We start from the raw sequence: 17,176 nt of genomic DNA, 5'->3' as shown, positions 1-17,176 counted from the left end.
TCCAAAGGAAAAGCAGGTGAGAATGGAACGATCAGTCGGATTTGAATACTTAATCGTTCAGTTTATTCGTATGAACAATTAAATGATACATATACATGGTGTGTATGAATTACGTGTCTCTCACTTAGGTCTAATACATCGACAGCGATCAGAGGCGCGTACAGAGCATCGAACGAAGCAAAGTACCGCCACGATTGCGTAGCTACGTTAATGATAATAATAAAAATTAAGTATAACTACCCTGTAAAATACGTAATGCGAAAGTTCATTGATATTCATTTATATTTATACTTGATTGTAATTCACTGATACTCAAGAATGATACTATCGTTTCGGAGTTGGCGGTATTCATAGATAATCGCTGTCTGCGATTCGCAAATAGGTTCACAAATTTATAATACAATGGCAACTCGAACAATCGACAACGTCGAAGCGATGCTGGCTAATGTCGAACAAACGATAACAAATTTTATTCACGAACGAAAAATCCAACAAAGTGGAAATATATATATATATATATATACGAAATATATATATATATACACACGATATATAATACTGATTAATTAATCAACCGATGATTTATCCAATAAGTAATGAATCGCACCTCGTTGGACGATGGTTATCATTTGTTTCGACACTTGTTCGGCACTGTCGATCACACGGGTACCTGTTACATCATAGACCTTCCTTGAAATGCGATCTTATTGAATCGCAAGAAAAAAAATTAAAAAAAAAAAAGGAACGAGTGTCTATTTATACCGCTAACCCCGAAACGAGTAATTTCTAGTAATAGTAATTTCAATACTAGTCTCAAAGCTAGTAATTTCAATACTAGTCTATATTGAAATTACTTAAGAGCCTCACGGATTCGTTTCTCTGGCGAGATACGATGCTGGCACATTTTCAGAGATCGGTGTCGTACCAAGCTGCAACCTGGTTATTATCTTGTGGCGGTGCAGGAAGCTCTCCTAAATGATCGAAACTCAGGTCACCCTCGTGCGCCACGTCCATAGTGTCCATCGCGCCATATGTCGACCCTCCACCTATTTCCAACCCTTGCATCGAATCTACTGGTATCTGGTCATAACCTGTTTTATACAAAATTTATCATAAATTCATAATTTGCAACGCTTCTTACCAACTTGCTACATTAATCGACAAGAGCTACTACGTTAATCGACTGTCGATCGCGATTAGCCAAAATATTTAACTAGTAACTTGAATATTCGCGCTTTCCTTTTTCTTGAAATTGAATTTTCCTTCTCTGATTTTCATCGCGTGATAAAAACAATTGCTTCGATCGATTGGAATTTTAATATCCCTTTTAATGACCGAATGGCAACGATACCCGGATAACGAGTTAAAACCGATTAAATTGAATTTGGAAAGAAGATGAAGAGATAAATGACAGCCAGCCACGAAGGCTTTCGTTTCGACGAGGACAAATTATTATTATTATTATTATTATTATTATTTTTTTTTTAATATGCGCTCGTTTCCGCGAAAAATGACAAATAACGACATACGTATCTTATCTAATTACTTACGAATACTTATCTATGCTTCTTTCCACCACAAAGTACGATCACTTAGAGAAAAAGATGATAAAGATACAAATATACCATGCATAAAACTTTAAAAATAAATAAATTAAGAAAATGAAAAAAACACGCTACGATGAATCCGTTATGTTTTTGACAAAAAAAAAAAAAAAAAGAAAAAAAAAAAAAGAAATTAGAAAGAAAAAAAGAAAAAAGAAAAAATACATTCATAAAACGTGCAACGTACGTGTGTATATATGTTACATGTATATATGTACGTGTATATGTGTGTGTGCGCGCGCGCGCGCAATACTTGTCAAACACAGTGAAAAAGTACCGCGATCAAAATAAACAATTTGTGAATTGAAAAAAAAAAAAAAAAGAAAAAAGAAAAAAAAAAGCATTGTAAAAAGACACGTAGCGATACATAGCGATTAATAACAAAGCAGATAACAACAGAACAGTACGTAAGAGCTGAGTATCACCTATGTTACTGCGAGATACTGTTGATAGCCTGTACTTTAATATAAGTCCGTGGGTTAAGCTGCTGTTAAAATAACATAGAATTAAATGCATTGCTTTCTTCTTATGATCGATTGTTTTTTTTTTTTTTTTTTTAGAAGAGAAAAGGGTTAAAAAAAATATTTAACTCTCGTATATACCGCACAAGTAGGGGAAAGAGAGGATAGAGAAAGAGAGAGAGAGAAAGACAGAGAGAGAGAGAGAAAGAAACACGAAAAAAAACACATAAATCCGCATTACCAATACCAATTGAATTCTCGAAATGCAGAAATGAAAAATAGTCCCGAATAGATGGATGACGTTCGATGGGTTACAAAGGCGAAAATCAAAAGTTTCGAAGATCGAAGACCGTTAAAGAAAACGCGAAAACAAGAGGAAAGAACACGGTGAAAATTCATTTTTTTTTCTTTCTTTTTTTTTTTTTTTTTCCCCTCCCCCCGTAAAATTCATCTACGCCCGATCGATTCATCTATCGATCGTCCGAAAGCAATAACTTGGATAAAAAGGATGAGGTTCGTAACTTACCTTGCGGCTGATACCCTCGGCCTCCATGGCTGCTGTGTACACTAGGGGGTCCTTGTCCATACATACCATCATAGCCTTGATCAGGGCCAAGCATGTCCTGAAGAGATTAGGTAGCTCAGATCAACACAAAACGTATTCTTCAACAGCAGTATCACCGACAAGTCCGCGCAGAAAATCGTCGTTTTTCGAAATACGTACGTAATTCGAATACGCGTTTTTTCGAGTTTTTCGAGAAATAGCAATTCGCGGATGGCTATGCTACTCGGTCTAAGGAGGGGCGGGGTTGTGAAACACGAATGGTAATGAAACGCATTCTCATGCATATACGTTGCAAATGAAGAATATCTCGGTAAAATAATCGCTGTACAATATTAATACAGATTCCATTGCTCCATTAGGCACGATCATCTTTACGAATCCCCTTTACGAGCGTTGTAACGAGTGCGTAATGGGTATGTTTGAGGTGAATGTAAAAAAATTATACATTTATATAGTTAGATTATGATGAACACATAGACGATATTTCTCATAATCATGATCGATAATGGGTGAAAGTTTGTTGTCAATCGTGTACTTGGATTTTCGTTTTATAATTGATTCAATATATATATACGCAATAATTAATTAAATTGTGCAAAGTGGAATAATGGATGACATTCACATTTGCAAACTATCTAGGTACACATTTCTAAACTTACTTATGAGGGAAAGATTACGCATGTGCCTGTGCTACTGTAGTCGAGATAAAAATTACTGTATCGTTATTATGCCCTCGTGGCTCAATTTACTTAACACGATGTAACCAAAATGTGAAAAAGAAGAGAGAGAGAAAAAAAAAAAAAAAGAGAGGAAGTTGAACGAATTAACATACGAACCTACGACGTATTGTTTCGCAATTTCGGCTTACTTTGCAATCTATTTTAAAGCTGGCACGGTAAATAATAGCGTGAATGAAAATTTTTATCGCAGCAGCACATGCCGCTAGATGAAAACAGAAAACCAAAATCGGGGCTATGTTACAAAGTGTTTTGTGAACGAGATAAATTTAACCACGACATAAGCGAGACAACATGCAATTCGGTACAACGTGAATTTTTGCACACCTGTAGATCTGGACCCATCCCAAAGTCAGCGTTATTCCAAAGATTCGTATCTTCGCGCAACAAAGAATTGGTAAGTTCCATGGACAGTCGTTTCTTGTATTCCTGTGGTTTATCCTCGCTCATACGGAATAAAACGGCTGCCGCGTATGTCGCGACACCTTCGTTCCTAGAGTGAAGCAGTTCCGTTAAAGGAGCTGTAGCACCTTCTTGTTCGATCATTTCAGCACCTTCCTTGTCCGCGGCGAGCTCGCAGAGCACGCCAGCCGCGACACGTTGAATATTCTCAATCTCGTTGAACAATAACTGGAAAGAAGAGCGAATTTAGACACATCAATGGACAACAAAGCAGAAATAATAGAATTGTAAAAAGAAGAGTAAAGCGCGAACTACCTGTACGAAAATCGGAATCACGTTCTGAGATCTAATTATGACCCTGTTGTGAGACTCCCTTGCGAGAATATGAAGCGCGCCCACAGTACCCTCCACTATCTCCTCCATCCGGACACCACCATCTGCGTACGCGCCTGACGCTTGCTGGCTTCCAGTACTTGCCACGGACGAGCGTTGCTGCTAAAGAAGAATCAATCATTTCTTATTCGCGTTCCAGGTAATATATCGGTGCGATCGGTAAGAAACAGCACCGAAAGCGATGCTCACCCGTTGCGTTTCGGGGAAAGCACGCATCAGAAGCCTGACCAGATGATGAATCGCGCCGTGATCACGTAGCGGGCCGTGATTTGCGGGGCAAAGTGCCAGATTGCGAATTAATCCTATCACCGCTTTAACCAACGGCCAACGCGAAGGTGGGTGTAAAAGTTTCACTATAACCTGAATTCCATAATTTAGGCGGACAGAATTCTGCGCCATTTCTGCCTCCACGTGACGTGACGTTAAGTGACGAAGCGCGCATACCGCTGGCTCGCTAATCTCTTCCCGGCTATCCGCATAGATGATCGTACGCACGAGAGCGTCAACACCTCCCACTTGACATACCGTTACTTTGTTACGTTGATTATTGCAAGTCAGATTAGACAAAATACCAGCGGCACACGTGACGACATTCACATCGGTAGAGCTAAGAACTTGTACAAGACTTTGCAATAAACCTTCCAATCCGTCGACTTTGGTGCCAGCGTCCGATAAATTTCGTAACGTCCACAAACAATTTTGGACGAGTCTTTGACTTGGATTACCTAGATGCATCGCAAGCGCTTGCATACCACCAGCTTCGACTATCACCGGTTTATTACTAAGACAAACGGACAACACTTTCAATGCTCTCGATGTCGTCCACAGAAGCTTCTCGTAATCGTAGGAACGCATAATGCGTACCAGTTCTATTGGCCCTTGAGAAGCCAATATAATTAATTTGCTCTCTTGATTACCGTACGCAAGAATTTGCAAGCAATCGGTTACTATAGCTAGAAATTTGACATTATCCCGTTGAAGTAGAGCGACCATCTTTTGTAGCCCTCCAGCAAGTCGTACAGCCATTTTAGAACCATCCTGGTGTAGGAGTAAATTATGCAGTGTCGTGATTGCGTAAAAGAGTACGGATTCCATTGGAGAACTCAAAAGCTTCACAAGAGCCGGTATACCGCCACTCTTGAAAATAGCCAGCAGACCTTGCCTGTGATGGGACAAATTGTGCAAAGTACCAACTGCTGCCTTCGTCGACTCGAGGTCGTCGCTGTTTGAAATGGCACGGACCAGGGCAGCTACCATTTGTGAACTATTCATAATGGCGTGACGAGAAGCTTCCTTCTTGGAAAGTTGATGGACTACCATCGCTGCCTTGGATACAACTACTTGATCCTCGTCGTTTAACAACTTTATTAATTCCGGTATCGCGCGCGTTGCAAGATCTGCGTCATCCTGGTAATTTATCAAATTGACAACTGCATGTTTCAACATTTGACTTGGCTCTGCCAATCTTTGAACAGCGGTAGGTTGAGCTGGATCGTATTGGGTGGAGGGAATCTCTATACCTTCTTCCAATGTTTCTGGAAACATTGCCGCCCGAACACGCTGAGATCTTGTATGATTCAATTGTTGGTTCATTTCATCGACTTGATCTTGCGTAAAACCTTGAGCAAATCCCTGATCCAAATCAAACATCAATTGATCACCTTCCATCTCATCGTCTTCTTTGCCCGATAAAGATGGTGCTTGGGTAACGGCACCAGAATGAATTCCAGAGTCACCCAGATAAGAGTTTTGTTGCCACATTAAAGTTTGTTCTTTGGCAGAACCCATGGGTAAATCACCCAAGCCTTGATAATTTCCGTGGGACACTACAAAGTTAATATTGCACAAAGTTAATACATAATTGTCTGCGTAACTTTTGAATACGAATAAGATGAAACAATTACTCACTTGGTCTAGATTGATTCGAAGACATTTGATAACTCATGGCTCCTACGGGAGAATCTACCCACACCTAGAATAGAAAAAAAAATCATGCTGTACAGTTTTTAAATGACTTTTCACTTGTGACAAACGTATCACGATAAAAAGAAGCGTAACAAGAAGTGTGATATCGATATTAAAAAAGGAAGAAAACGTGGAAACGTTTTATACAAAACGGTTGCAATAATACAAGATAAGTATTTAAACATGTGAACGAAACATGTGTTCGAAGCACGATGTTTCAAACGCATTCAATGTAGCGTGAATGCGTAGGAAGGGATATACAGAAATATAGTACGAACTGGAGTACACCTCTCGTCGATTGGCACAAGATTAACTTAAGGGAAAAAAAAAAAAAAATCTCCTCGATACGACGAAGGAAGGAAGGTTTAATCTTCTCGTTCAAAGTTTCAAAGACGCCACGACGCGCGTAGGGTCAGTGCACTGTATCACGAAGAATGGAAGGAGGATGCAACTACATGGAATGTGGGCACGATCGAAAGATTCCTCCAAGCGTTGTTGCAGCTTCCACTTTTATTTTGGAACACGAGCGGGGGCCGCGTTGATTCGATCGAATCCGGTAGGAAATCGTATCTAGAGATGCACACAAGGCGCGAAGAATGCTCGATTTCCAAAGGTAGAGGGACGCGCGTGGGCGTGCGGCACAACAAAGGCTCTGAGAATGCAATGCATCACCATTTTCCGAGGATCCACGAGCGGCGGAGAGTGGAGAGCGGAGAGTGGCAGGGAAGCGAAAACGGAAGGGGCAACACGCAAGAGTGCTGACTATGATACACTTAATGGAAGAGAGAAAGCGAACGAGAAAAGGAGAGAGAGGAAGAACACTTTGACACACCCAGCGTAAACACCGCCGTCACGGAAATGACAATTTTTTTCCTATCGGTCGATGTAATGGCGAATGATAAAATTATACTGTGCTTACCGTATCGCGAGGATCGACCGAAGGCGATTTCGTGAATCGTGCTCGAACAAAGACACGAATTATTCACTACCTTACGCTCGATCCACTAAATTCCCTTTTGCCCCCGACGTTCAATCCACCTATCTCTTCTCCGTACGAAGCTCTTGGCCTTTCTTGCCTCGAATCCGTCAACTAAAGATGGCGGAAAACGACGCGGAACCTTCGATTCTACCGCCACCTGTCGACTGAACTGATTCGACGAGATTGCAGAGGTGCTCAATATCCTCAGTATTACAACCTCGATTAGCTGGTTGTCCGTAGAAGAATATTTATCGATTTTTACCCTTTGCGAATACTCTCGATCGTATCTAACCCGTATTTACCGTATTTCCGGGAATTCTACAACTAATTTACTTCCTTTTGTATTCTTGTTTCTTTTTTATACGTATTTTAAAGCACGAATCAGTTACTCGTTGCACTTCGATTTTAAGGTTATAAACGAAATTGGACGGAAATAAGAAATAATACGTGTTTTTCTTTCTTTCTTTTTTTTTTTTTTTTTTTCCCTAATAAAAATTAATCGACCTATAACTTGATCCATGATTTTGTAAACGTTGCGAATAATTATTAAATTTAACGAACTACGAGTTTGCATACCTTGGTAACTGAAAAGGAAAAAAAAAAAAAAAAAAGAAAAATCTATCTCACCGATCAGCCGGTATGTCAGAAAAAAAATAGAATGCCAGATGGTGAAACTGGTGGCAATACCGTATGATGCGTCTCGATATCTCGTACGTACGAAGACTGAAGGATAATATTCCGCAGTCGGGGAGATCAATTTCAATTAAAAGACAATTCCCTAGGACATGGCAATTTTTTAATGGATTCGTGGGTATTTGTCCATCCACGGTAGTCGAGAATTTCTGATCGAGTTCAGGAGTAAATCGTGCAGTTGGACAGCTAGAATGCGCACAAAATAACAGACACCGGAGTCCAAAGTAAAATATACTGGCCGTTTGGCGGGAACACCATTCGTTATCGGCTGCGCCCACGCCGATTAATTTTCGGATGCGTGATGGCGGTACCGTTCCTTCCGTTCCGTACAGTGATGATACATTTTATGTCAACGCTGATATTGAACGGATAATCGGAAAAAAGGAAAACGCGTTTTGAAATACATCATCGTGCCGATATTGAAATATCGAAGCGCAAAGCTTCCTGGAATAAATTTATGCCCGTTCTTTCAATTAATGACAAGCAATATAACTACCGTTTGTATAATTTGAAAAATAAAGGAAATGGTTTTCCGCGTATAAAATTTCTCGATCGGTTTATGTAGCAAATATTTATCTTTCCATTTAACACATCAAACGTGAAATATTAATTTGGAATTCGCATTATACCTCGATTCTTAAATTGGTCGGTAATATATGCAATAACCACGTATCGAGAACGTTTGAAAAATCTATCAATTCTCGTAGCACGATATTAAAATACGAATTTATGAAAAAAAGAATTTTCTTCAAATTATCGTTTTCGCATCAAAGATCTCGACTATAAATACACACACACACACACACACACACACATATATATATATATTGTATCGAGGACAGGTAGACATTTTTACGACGATTCGTCGTACAAAAGAATATTTTTTGCACACTTTTTTTCAATTTATTCATTTAGCCCACGCTTTCGCCGTCTCTTAACCAAATCGAACCGATTTAATATCCCTTTGGAATGAAACAATACGGATCGATGCGCACGATCGATGCGAAATCGAACGATAGAGCCGAGGGGAGGGAGTAGGAAAGGGAGAGAGAGGGGAAAGAAGGTCGTGACTTATACATACATATATACACGGCTTCAGTTTTAAAAAAGGCGGAGCTTTCGTTCAACCGTTTCGTCCGATTTAAATACATTTCGTCGATTCTTTAAATTTCGCACGGTCTTCGAAAAAAAGCAAGGCACCGTCTTGAAGGGAGACCAGGTAGAGAGCATAGAGGGTGACAGATGCCCGTTCAACGGTGTGTCTCCCCACCTACGCGGCATGCTGCTGACACGAGCGTTTATGTCTGCATAAATTCTCATTTGAGCCCCGATAATAAAGTAAGCACACGAGGGGGACGGACACACGTTGCCCGGTTCGGCGAGCACAGGCTGATACATAGATCACCGTTGAACGCGGGGCAAGAAAAGGGAAGGGAAGAGTCGGCCAGGGTTGTGAGAGACGGAGAGACGGAGAGCGAGAGAGAGAAAGAGTGTGTACGTGTGTTTATATGGAGGGGGGGGGAGAGAAAGAGGGAGATAGAGACGGGGACAGAAGGGATGAGGAGCTCGCAGGGGTGGAGGGAGCAACGATGGCTAGGCATATATTTATGCGTATCTATATAAGGCACACACGGACAAACGTTCGCCTCTCGAACGAGTCAAGCAGCTACACAAAGCTGGACGCGCTCACGTACACGCAAGATTCTCGTCGAGATGCAACGTGCTTAATTATATGCATTCTCAGAATCCGCGCTGCTCTCCACCGCTTAATGCCCGTGTATTCTGCAATGCTTCGTGTTTACGCGGCGAAAGGAAGGATAGTTACCGTACCTCATTTACCGTTCCATCTTCTCAACAGGGCAGAGGGAGGGGAGGCAGAGCTAATAAGGGTGCGCTTATGAAACCGGGTGCGTTCGTCCGATATTATCGAATTCCTCCTTTTATTCGAGCAATCGAATCGATCCCGCCCCTCCCACGAGCGATCAAGCGGACGGAAGTTTCGACCATTTCGTTCCATCCCCTCTCGGATGGTGTGCAAACCGTGTGGAAAGGTAGGAAATTAGCGTTTTCGGTCCCGGGGGGGGGCGAAGGAGAGAAGTTTCGCAGACGCACATTTATATAACGCGTTGTATATCGTCTGGCACGGTTGATGGAGTGGTCTCGTGGCTAATGTCAGCGAGGACGGAGCTGCGCTCGATTCATCATCCCTCCCGAAATTCCAACGAGTCGAAAAGATACCGCGATACCGCGAATCGGTGCAACCCTACTACCTCTCGGACTATGCTTCCATCCGATCGATTGCGAATCGAATGTAATTTAACAGAGAGAGAGAGAGAGGAGGGGGAAGGATTTAAAAGAAAAACTTTGGAGAGAATAGTGAATGAGAGACGCGAGGGGAGGGGGGAGTGAGGGAGAAAGAGAGAGCTCGTGGAGAGATGGTATCCGGGGCGTGTACCGCGGCGTCGTCGAATCGAAACCCTTGGCGAAGGTCATCGAGATCAGCCACGTACCCGTGCACGTCGATCAGACGATTTTGTGCGGCACACCTGCGCTTATCCGGCCTCTCACGCCGGTGCCCCTCGCGCGCAACAGCGTGTGGGTGCGGGCTGACAGCTCCTATCGGAATGGCTCGGATAGGTTATTGGAGGTCCTCAAATGGTATCGAACAAGGTTCTGGTGGGAAGGCGGGGAGGGGTGATAAGAGGGAGCGGTTTCTCTAAGTATCGCGAGAGGCGCACACACGCGAGAGGGGCCCGCGAGAGGCAAGTGTGCGCGATTCGAGGCTAAGGTCTCGAGCTACGTCCATTTCCGTACGTGCGCCTCGGCTTGGATGCGCGTGTGTAAGTCGAATGCACGTGTACGCGTCCAAGATTGGCCGGTCTACTCGATGCCGAGGGAAAAGATACTGCGGGACGTGGCCATCACTGATGAGCCAACCCACACCGTGCGACAGCGACAAACAGGACAGCGCCGGGACAGGACAGGACCGTCTCGCTCGGTATCAGGACTGTAAATCCGGGATTTTATTCGCCCGGTATCGAGGTTTATAGTGTCCTCAGTGGTGGGAGCGTGTGTGCGCCGTTCGTGTGGCTGAGTTATGTCCAACCGTCTCGCGGCAAGACGTTTGCATATCTCCACTCTTTCGCTCTCCCGTACGAGGCGACCGTCTTAGGACGACGAGACGAGCCGAACGCCGAACGGGAGGAGGGGGCAGGAAAGGACGTTCCCTCCCCCGGTCCGTCATCCTCCGCGAAACGAGACCTTCCTGAAAAACGCGCGGTTTTATCTTGGCCCCCCGCCACCCCCCAGCTATACGCCGGGGTATTAACCGGCTGTCCGGCGAATCGAATTTATCGGACGGCCTGGCCTTTATCGAACGCCCCCACTTAACGTCCCGCTTAATTAGACACCGGCCGACCGGTGTGCTTAATGACGGAGGAGCCCCGATGACGCTCCTACTGCCATCCGATCCTCTTTGACGCCCTATCGCCACGCATCCTTCGGGGAGGACCACCGAAAACCCGAAAATCCAAACTTTGTCCACGCTTTTTTCGATCCTCCTCTCCGCCTTCTTTTTATTCTCCTTCTTTCCCCTCTCGCCTTCGTTTCGTCGACTCACTCCTCTTCCCGGATCGCCACGCAACTCGGATATCGAGACGAGAGAGGGAGAGAGAGAGAGGGAGAGGAAAGGAAAGCGGGAGTGGCTGGTTGTATACATGTGTGTCATTTATGTATTCTCCTTTCTTTCCTTTTTTTAATCTCGTTCCTTCTTTTCTTCTTGTTCGCACGTATCGTTTCGAAACATTCGACTATCGCGACGGGGAAAAAACTCGAGAATTCGAACGTCCACGCGTCTTCCGTTATGTTGCAACAGGGTGAGAAGGGAGGTGTACGTCCTTTTGGGAAAAGGAGAGGGAGGAATGGGAGAACGTTGATTATATAGCTTCGAAAGTCGACGGCCACTTTTACGACGAGTGGTGGAATAATCGTATACGTTCTTGCTACCGGATAATTTTAATAAGGTAAAGAAGATAAAGCCGTACGCTGTTGATGTTGGCAAAATGGCCAGGATGCATTACGCTGCTATCGGAGAAACCGTCTCCTTTCTTCTTTATTTCCCTTCGATTATATCCCCCCTCCTCTCCTTCGATGATTTTTCGGCATCGAAGGAAAGAGCGAATTGCATAAATTATCTCGAAAAGCCAGGAAAAAAAGGATCGAGTATCGATATCCATATCCAAATTTCCAATTTTTCGACTTCTCTTCCGTTTTCCTCTTTCATCGTGGATTCGAGCAGCGTCGAAAATGGAGGATCGCGTGGAGAAATAAGAAATCGGCCGACAATTACACGCGGGATATACACGTGGAAGGAACGCGATCGCGTTATCGATGTCGGGCCAACTTTAGCCCGAGCTTTAACGATAAATTATCGGGATAGTATTAGAAATTGATTACGCACCATTGATTATTCGGGCACGAATGCCGCCACGGTAAATACTGGTTATTCGGCAATAATTTATCAGAGATTAGTATTAGTTCCGTTGTTCCGGTTTACCGATCCCCGGCTATCGCTGCTGCGAAAGGAAAGTCTCCTCCTCTCCTTCGGGAGGAGGATTGTTCCCCGGGGAGCGCTGAAGGGGGGGGGAGAGAGTTTCGCCTCGGCGGTCGAAAAGTCGCGCCCTTCGAGCACGCGACGTCTCTCTCTCGTCGCTTGAACGATCGGCACGCAGGAAAGCGGCGTGAAGAGAGGGGGGAGGGAAAGGAAACGAGACTTATAGAAATAAATTCAATTGCAAGAATAATTATCGCCGCTTATCCGCGTATAAAGTGGGATATCGTACGGCCGGGGCTCGTGACAGGTACCAATTACCTTCATAAATGAGAAGCATTCAATTCAATTTTCATAAATAAGAGCTATTCAAATGAGCGGGGTGAGGTGGAGATAAGAAGAGCGAAAGGGAGAAGGAGGGAGGACGACGACGACGACGACGACGACGACGACGAAGAAGGGAAGCCGTCCGAAAGAAGAAGTTCCGAAGAAGAATCTCGAGGAAGAGGAGGAGGAGGAGGAGGAGGAAGGTGGAGAACGAAGGAGGCGGGCAGGCAGCGAGTTTTGGTGGCGGGGAAGTGATCTAAGCGATGCGACAGCGGGGAGTAAGCTGGATATATTGCCGCCTGAGAGCGCGCTGTTTTCAACCAATTATTTCTACTTGTGGTTGCATGACGGGTACGGGCATGGCCACGGCGGGGTGGGTCGGGGGCGGCAGCGTACGAGAAAGAGGCGAGTTAATGCCATAAATACATCAGCGTTATGGATGCCAGCAATTATATGAGCCCCGACGAGGTGGAGCGCCTCGTTGTGTATACGTACGTATGTATGTGTACCACCTATATCCTGTATCTGTCTCTATACATATATATATATATATACACACATATGACATGATCCTTCGGCCCCGGATACCTCGGCCTCACCTTCGTTGCAACTGGTCCGGTTCTCACGTTAAATCGAATCCAATCGAATTATTTTCGTCGACCGAGACGAGACAACGGGACTAGAGACTTTCCACGACCCAGTATATATATCTGGTTCGATGGTGGCAGGGGACAAAGAGCGTTGGAAGCATCCCGGTACGAGAAAGACTCGAACGTTTCCTCCCCTCCCCTCTATCCGATGAAATACGTACGCGCGTATACTTACGTGTTAATGTCCCCGGCCGCGAATTCGATACGAATTTAAGGGGCAGCTGTGGGCGGCGGTAAGGGGACACGGATATTTTTGACAATATTGCGAAAACGTAACGTCAGACTTCCGATCGTTTTCCCACCACCGCCGCGGCGAGATAAGGACGAAAATGAATCGAGTGATTTTATTCGCGGCACAAATCAAGAGATTATTTCCTCCTCGCTGGACCTCGGTTTTGCTTATACGAGCCCGGCCCGTACTTCGTGCTCTCGTGAAATTGAATCGTTGCGTTCGCAGCCTTAAATTATACGTCGTCGCCGACACCCACGCGCACCTACCCCGGGATATTCGCGAGGAGAGAGAGAGAGAGAGAGAGAGCGTGTTTTCTGGATTAAAACGTTTGTTTCCATTGCCCAGTCCCGCGACCTCCTTTATTCCTCCCCTCTCTCTCTCTCTTTCGCCGCTAACTTTGCACCTCCTCCCTTCGCAACAACCCTTTAAAAACGCGTGCGTGCGCGTCTGGATGCGTGCGAGGCCGCTTTTAATTTTCCAAGATTCCCCTCCCCTTTTGCTTTCCTTCTTTTATTTCTTCTTTTATCTCCTGCCCGTTCGCACAGTTTCGTTTCTCGCGCCTGGACGCACGCGTGACGACGGTGGTGGCGCGTAAATTCGAAAAGGAGGAGGGAGGGAGCGTTGGCCGGGACGTTTATCGATCAATCTTCGCGGAAGTATCCTCCTGGAGAACGTAAATCGCGCTTGGCGCAAAGCTGAGGCGTCTCTCGGGGGAGAGAGAGAGAGAGAGAGGGGTTGGCGCGCGATTCTCGTGCGAGGAGCCCATAATTCTGGCCCGTCCATCGTGCCAGGCCTCCATCCGCGGAGGCGATTGGTCGTAGCCACGGGTGTTCCCGACGCTTTCTGTACTCCCCCTTTCCTTCAACTCCTCTTGTCCTTTCCTCCTACCTTCGCCCGCCGTCGCCGCCTCTTCTCCCCCGCCCGCGGATCTCTCTTTTAATCCTTGGGGGGCTCAATTAAAATCGGGACCAGGCCTCCTCCTCCTCCTCCTCCTCCTCCTCCTTTATCGCCATTATCTCAGGGAGGCGCCGTTGCGCTTTTCGCTGCGCTCGCTTGCCGTCCCGCTAGATCCACGATTCCGTGGAAACGATAACTGCTCTCCAATTAGTGCGAAAACATCTCCCCCCCTTTTTCTTCTTCTTCCATTTTTGAGCCGCGAGTGCACGACCGCCGAAGGGGAGGGAAGAAACGGAATCTCGTGACTTGTCCCGGCTCTCTTCCTCCTCGAGGGGAGAGTATCGAAACGATCCGGGAAACACCTGCCCGAGGTGGCGAGGGAATAATTGTTTTTAAAAAGGGAGAGAAGGGATGTAAATCGTAAAGGGGCCGTCCATTGAACCGGGGAGAGGATAGCCGGCCGCTATTAGGACCATCACCGGGATGCTAAATGACATCGGTGGAGGGCGCTTAGTCCTGCTAAGGACGACATAAACTTGCGTGTACGAAAATGAATGTTTGCCGGAATTTATTATTGCCGGGCCCGGCTCGTAATTCAAAGAAGGCCTGGCGTTATCTTCATCAGACGATGCACCGGCTCGGACCAAACGCCGCGTGAGCCCTCGCGATGTCCACGTGAGCCGCTCGCATTAGAAACAGCTCCTCGAAGCGCCCCCCCCTCCATTCTTGCGCTCCAAAATTTTTCCTCCGCGATCAGTCAACCGTCCCCCTCCTCCTCCTCCTTTTTTATCTTCCTACTATTTCAACGTCTCTTCTCTTCTCGACCTCGAGCCGAGTCAAATTCTATCTCCCGCCACGCCATCGTACGAATGTATACATATATATATATATATGTATATACACGTTATAACGTAAAATCGTATTCTTTATCTGATTCCCCGCGCGAGGAGAGGGCCGTGTTCGTTCCTCCCAAAGGTATTCCCCGAATCTGTCGATAAGCGGGAGGAAGATGCGGCTGGGTTTGGCAGCCGTTTCGTAGAAATGCTCAATATTTACGTCGGTGTTCGATCGGCCGTCAGAATCAGGTAAAGCCGGTGGAAAATAAGAGCAACGGAGGGCAAATCGACGTGGGAGTTACCCGCCGGTGGAAGAGGGCCGGACATCAGGCGAGTACGCCACGGCGGGTTGCCGTCGGTTGGCGAGCTTTCGGCAAGATGGCGCCAATGGTACACACTGGAATCCCGACTTCCGTTTCCTCGCCGTCGATCCTTTCCCCTCTCCCCGTTCCCTCCCTCCCCCATTCTTCCCCTCGCTGTCGATCGTGCTTTGTTCTCTTTTTTCCTTTTTCCTTTTTTCGAGAATCTCTACCGTTTGGAACTCGTTTCGAAAAGACGGGGAGGTGGGGAGGGGAGAGGAGGGAAGAAGGAGAGGAGAGAGGAAGGAGAGGAATAGAAAAGAGGAGGCGAGAGATCGTAAGAGAGGCGAAGGTAAGAAAAGAGGTTAAAAAGGAGAAGGGGACTAACCCACGAGGTTAGGAGTTGGGTTAGGAGAGGAAAGGGGAGGGGGAAGGAGAGGAGGCGTACATGCATGCATGAACGCGGGACACACGAAGAGGGGACAGCAGGTGCTTTGTCACGGCGCGCGAGTTTCTGGGCCGAGTCCTTCTTCCCCAAATTGTGACTCGCGCGATCCTCTACACGCGTGCTTTTGTACCAAAATGACGTCACTGAAATATGGTTGCCCCTTTCTTTCCTCGTGCTGGCCTGGCCAGGCCAGGCCGGGCCGGGCCGGGCCCCAAGGTAAGAAGAACGGGCCTCCCTTCGAGGAGGGGTCGTGCGTAGAATCGTGGTCTTCCGCTGGCTGCGGAGCGCGAGCTTGCGGAAAGGCGGGAGGGGGAGGGGAGAGGGACGTTTTTGTTTCACCGGTGACATTTATTTGGGTGCAAGGGGACGTGGGCTTCTCGTTTTGCATAAGTCAGGTGTGTGCGCGCGCGTAGAGCAGAGGCACCGTGATATAAATCCTCGGCGCGAGGAGACCAGTGCCCAGTGGCTGCCTCCATCCTTCTCTCTTCCCTCCCCATCTTCATCTCCATCTCTCTCCTATCTCCAGCCCCATCTCCTCCTCCTCCTCCTCCTCCTTCTTCTTCTTCTTCTTCTCCTCCGCCTCCCCGTTCGCCACTTGACTCGGCTCGGGCGCACTATGGTGCACCCTGTTCTGCATATAATGCACCGGCCACCGTTCTTCCACCCCTCTTCCTTGCCACCCCTCCGTGCCGAGTACAGGACTCGCCTCGGCACATGCATGTCCACCGGCGCAACGTTGATGACCCACGAAAGGATCATTACCGAGCCACCTCGATCTTTCCCTCCCCCCCCCTCTCTCTCTCGAGGGAACGAACGAGGGAACGCTCGTAGCGCACGAACGGACGGTTCGTTTAAATGCCGGCTCGGCTACCGAAAACTAACGAGCCGATAAGCTAGCCTCGAGCGCGCTCGCCTTTCGTAAATTAGATCGTCCTGGTGCAACACTCCGCACCCACCGTCCGTATAGAATCCCACCGCTCTCGTTCGCCTGCTCCTCCTCCTCCTCCTCCTTGTGCTTGTCTCCTTTGTCGAGCATCTTTACTCGACAAGTTCGCCGACTTTATCGATAACGCAAACACGGGTTTCTCTTCTTCGAACGAGAGAGAGGAGGGGGTGGGGGACCATCTCGAAGGAGAATT

General features: G+C 46.4%; 1 protein-coding gene across 7 annotated transcripts; it reads right to left on the bottom strand.

Annotated features, from left to right (window-relative positions):
- Positions 1–40: 40 nt before the first annotated feature.
- On the bottom strand, positions 41–6,863 carry LOC108002665 (armadillo segment polarity protein). Of its 7 annotated transcripts, none has more exons than XM_062083542.1 (7): positions 6,800–6,863; positions 6,071–6,134; positions 4,352–5,988; positions 4,085–4,264; positions 3,695–3,997; positions 2,592–2,688; positions 41–1,091 (listed from the first exon to the last, which is right to left on the bottom strand). In XM_062083542.1, the coding sequence occupies exons 1-7, from the start codon at positions 6,800–6,802 to the stop codon at positions 907–909; spliced, it is 2,469 nt and encodes an 822-aa protein (XP_061939526.1). In that variant the 5' UTR covers positions 6,803–6,863; the 3' UTR covers positions 41–906. The 7 variants fall into 7 exon arrangements, with proteins under 7 accessions (XP_061939526.1, XP_061939527.1, XP_061939528.1 ...); XM_062083543.1 differs by having other exon boundaries at positions 4,085–4,261; positions 6,800–6,833; XM_062083544.1 differs by lacking the exon at positions 6,800–6,863 and adding an exon at positions 6,583–6,777.
- Positions 6,864–17,176: the final 10,313 nt, after the last annotated feature.

Source organism: Apis cerana, linkage group LG13, assembly GCF_029169275.1.
Source record: "Apis cerana isolate GH-2021 linkage group LG13, AcerK_1.0, whole genome shotgun sequence".
In the NCBI taxonomy this organism is placed as follows: Eukaryota; Metazoa; Arthropoda; class Insecta; order Hymenoptera; family Apidae; genus Apis; species Apis cerana.
Note: the sequence above shows the minus strand (reverse complement) of the source record. Positions and strands in the feature narration are given on the sequence as shown.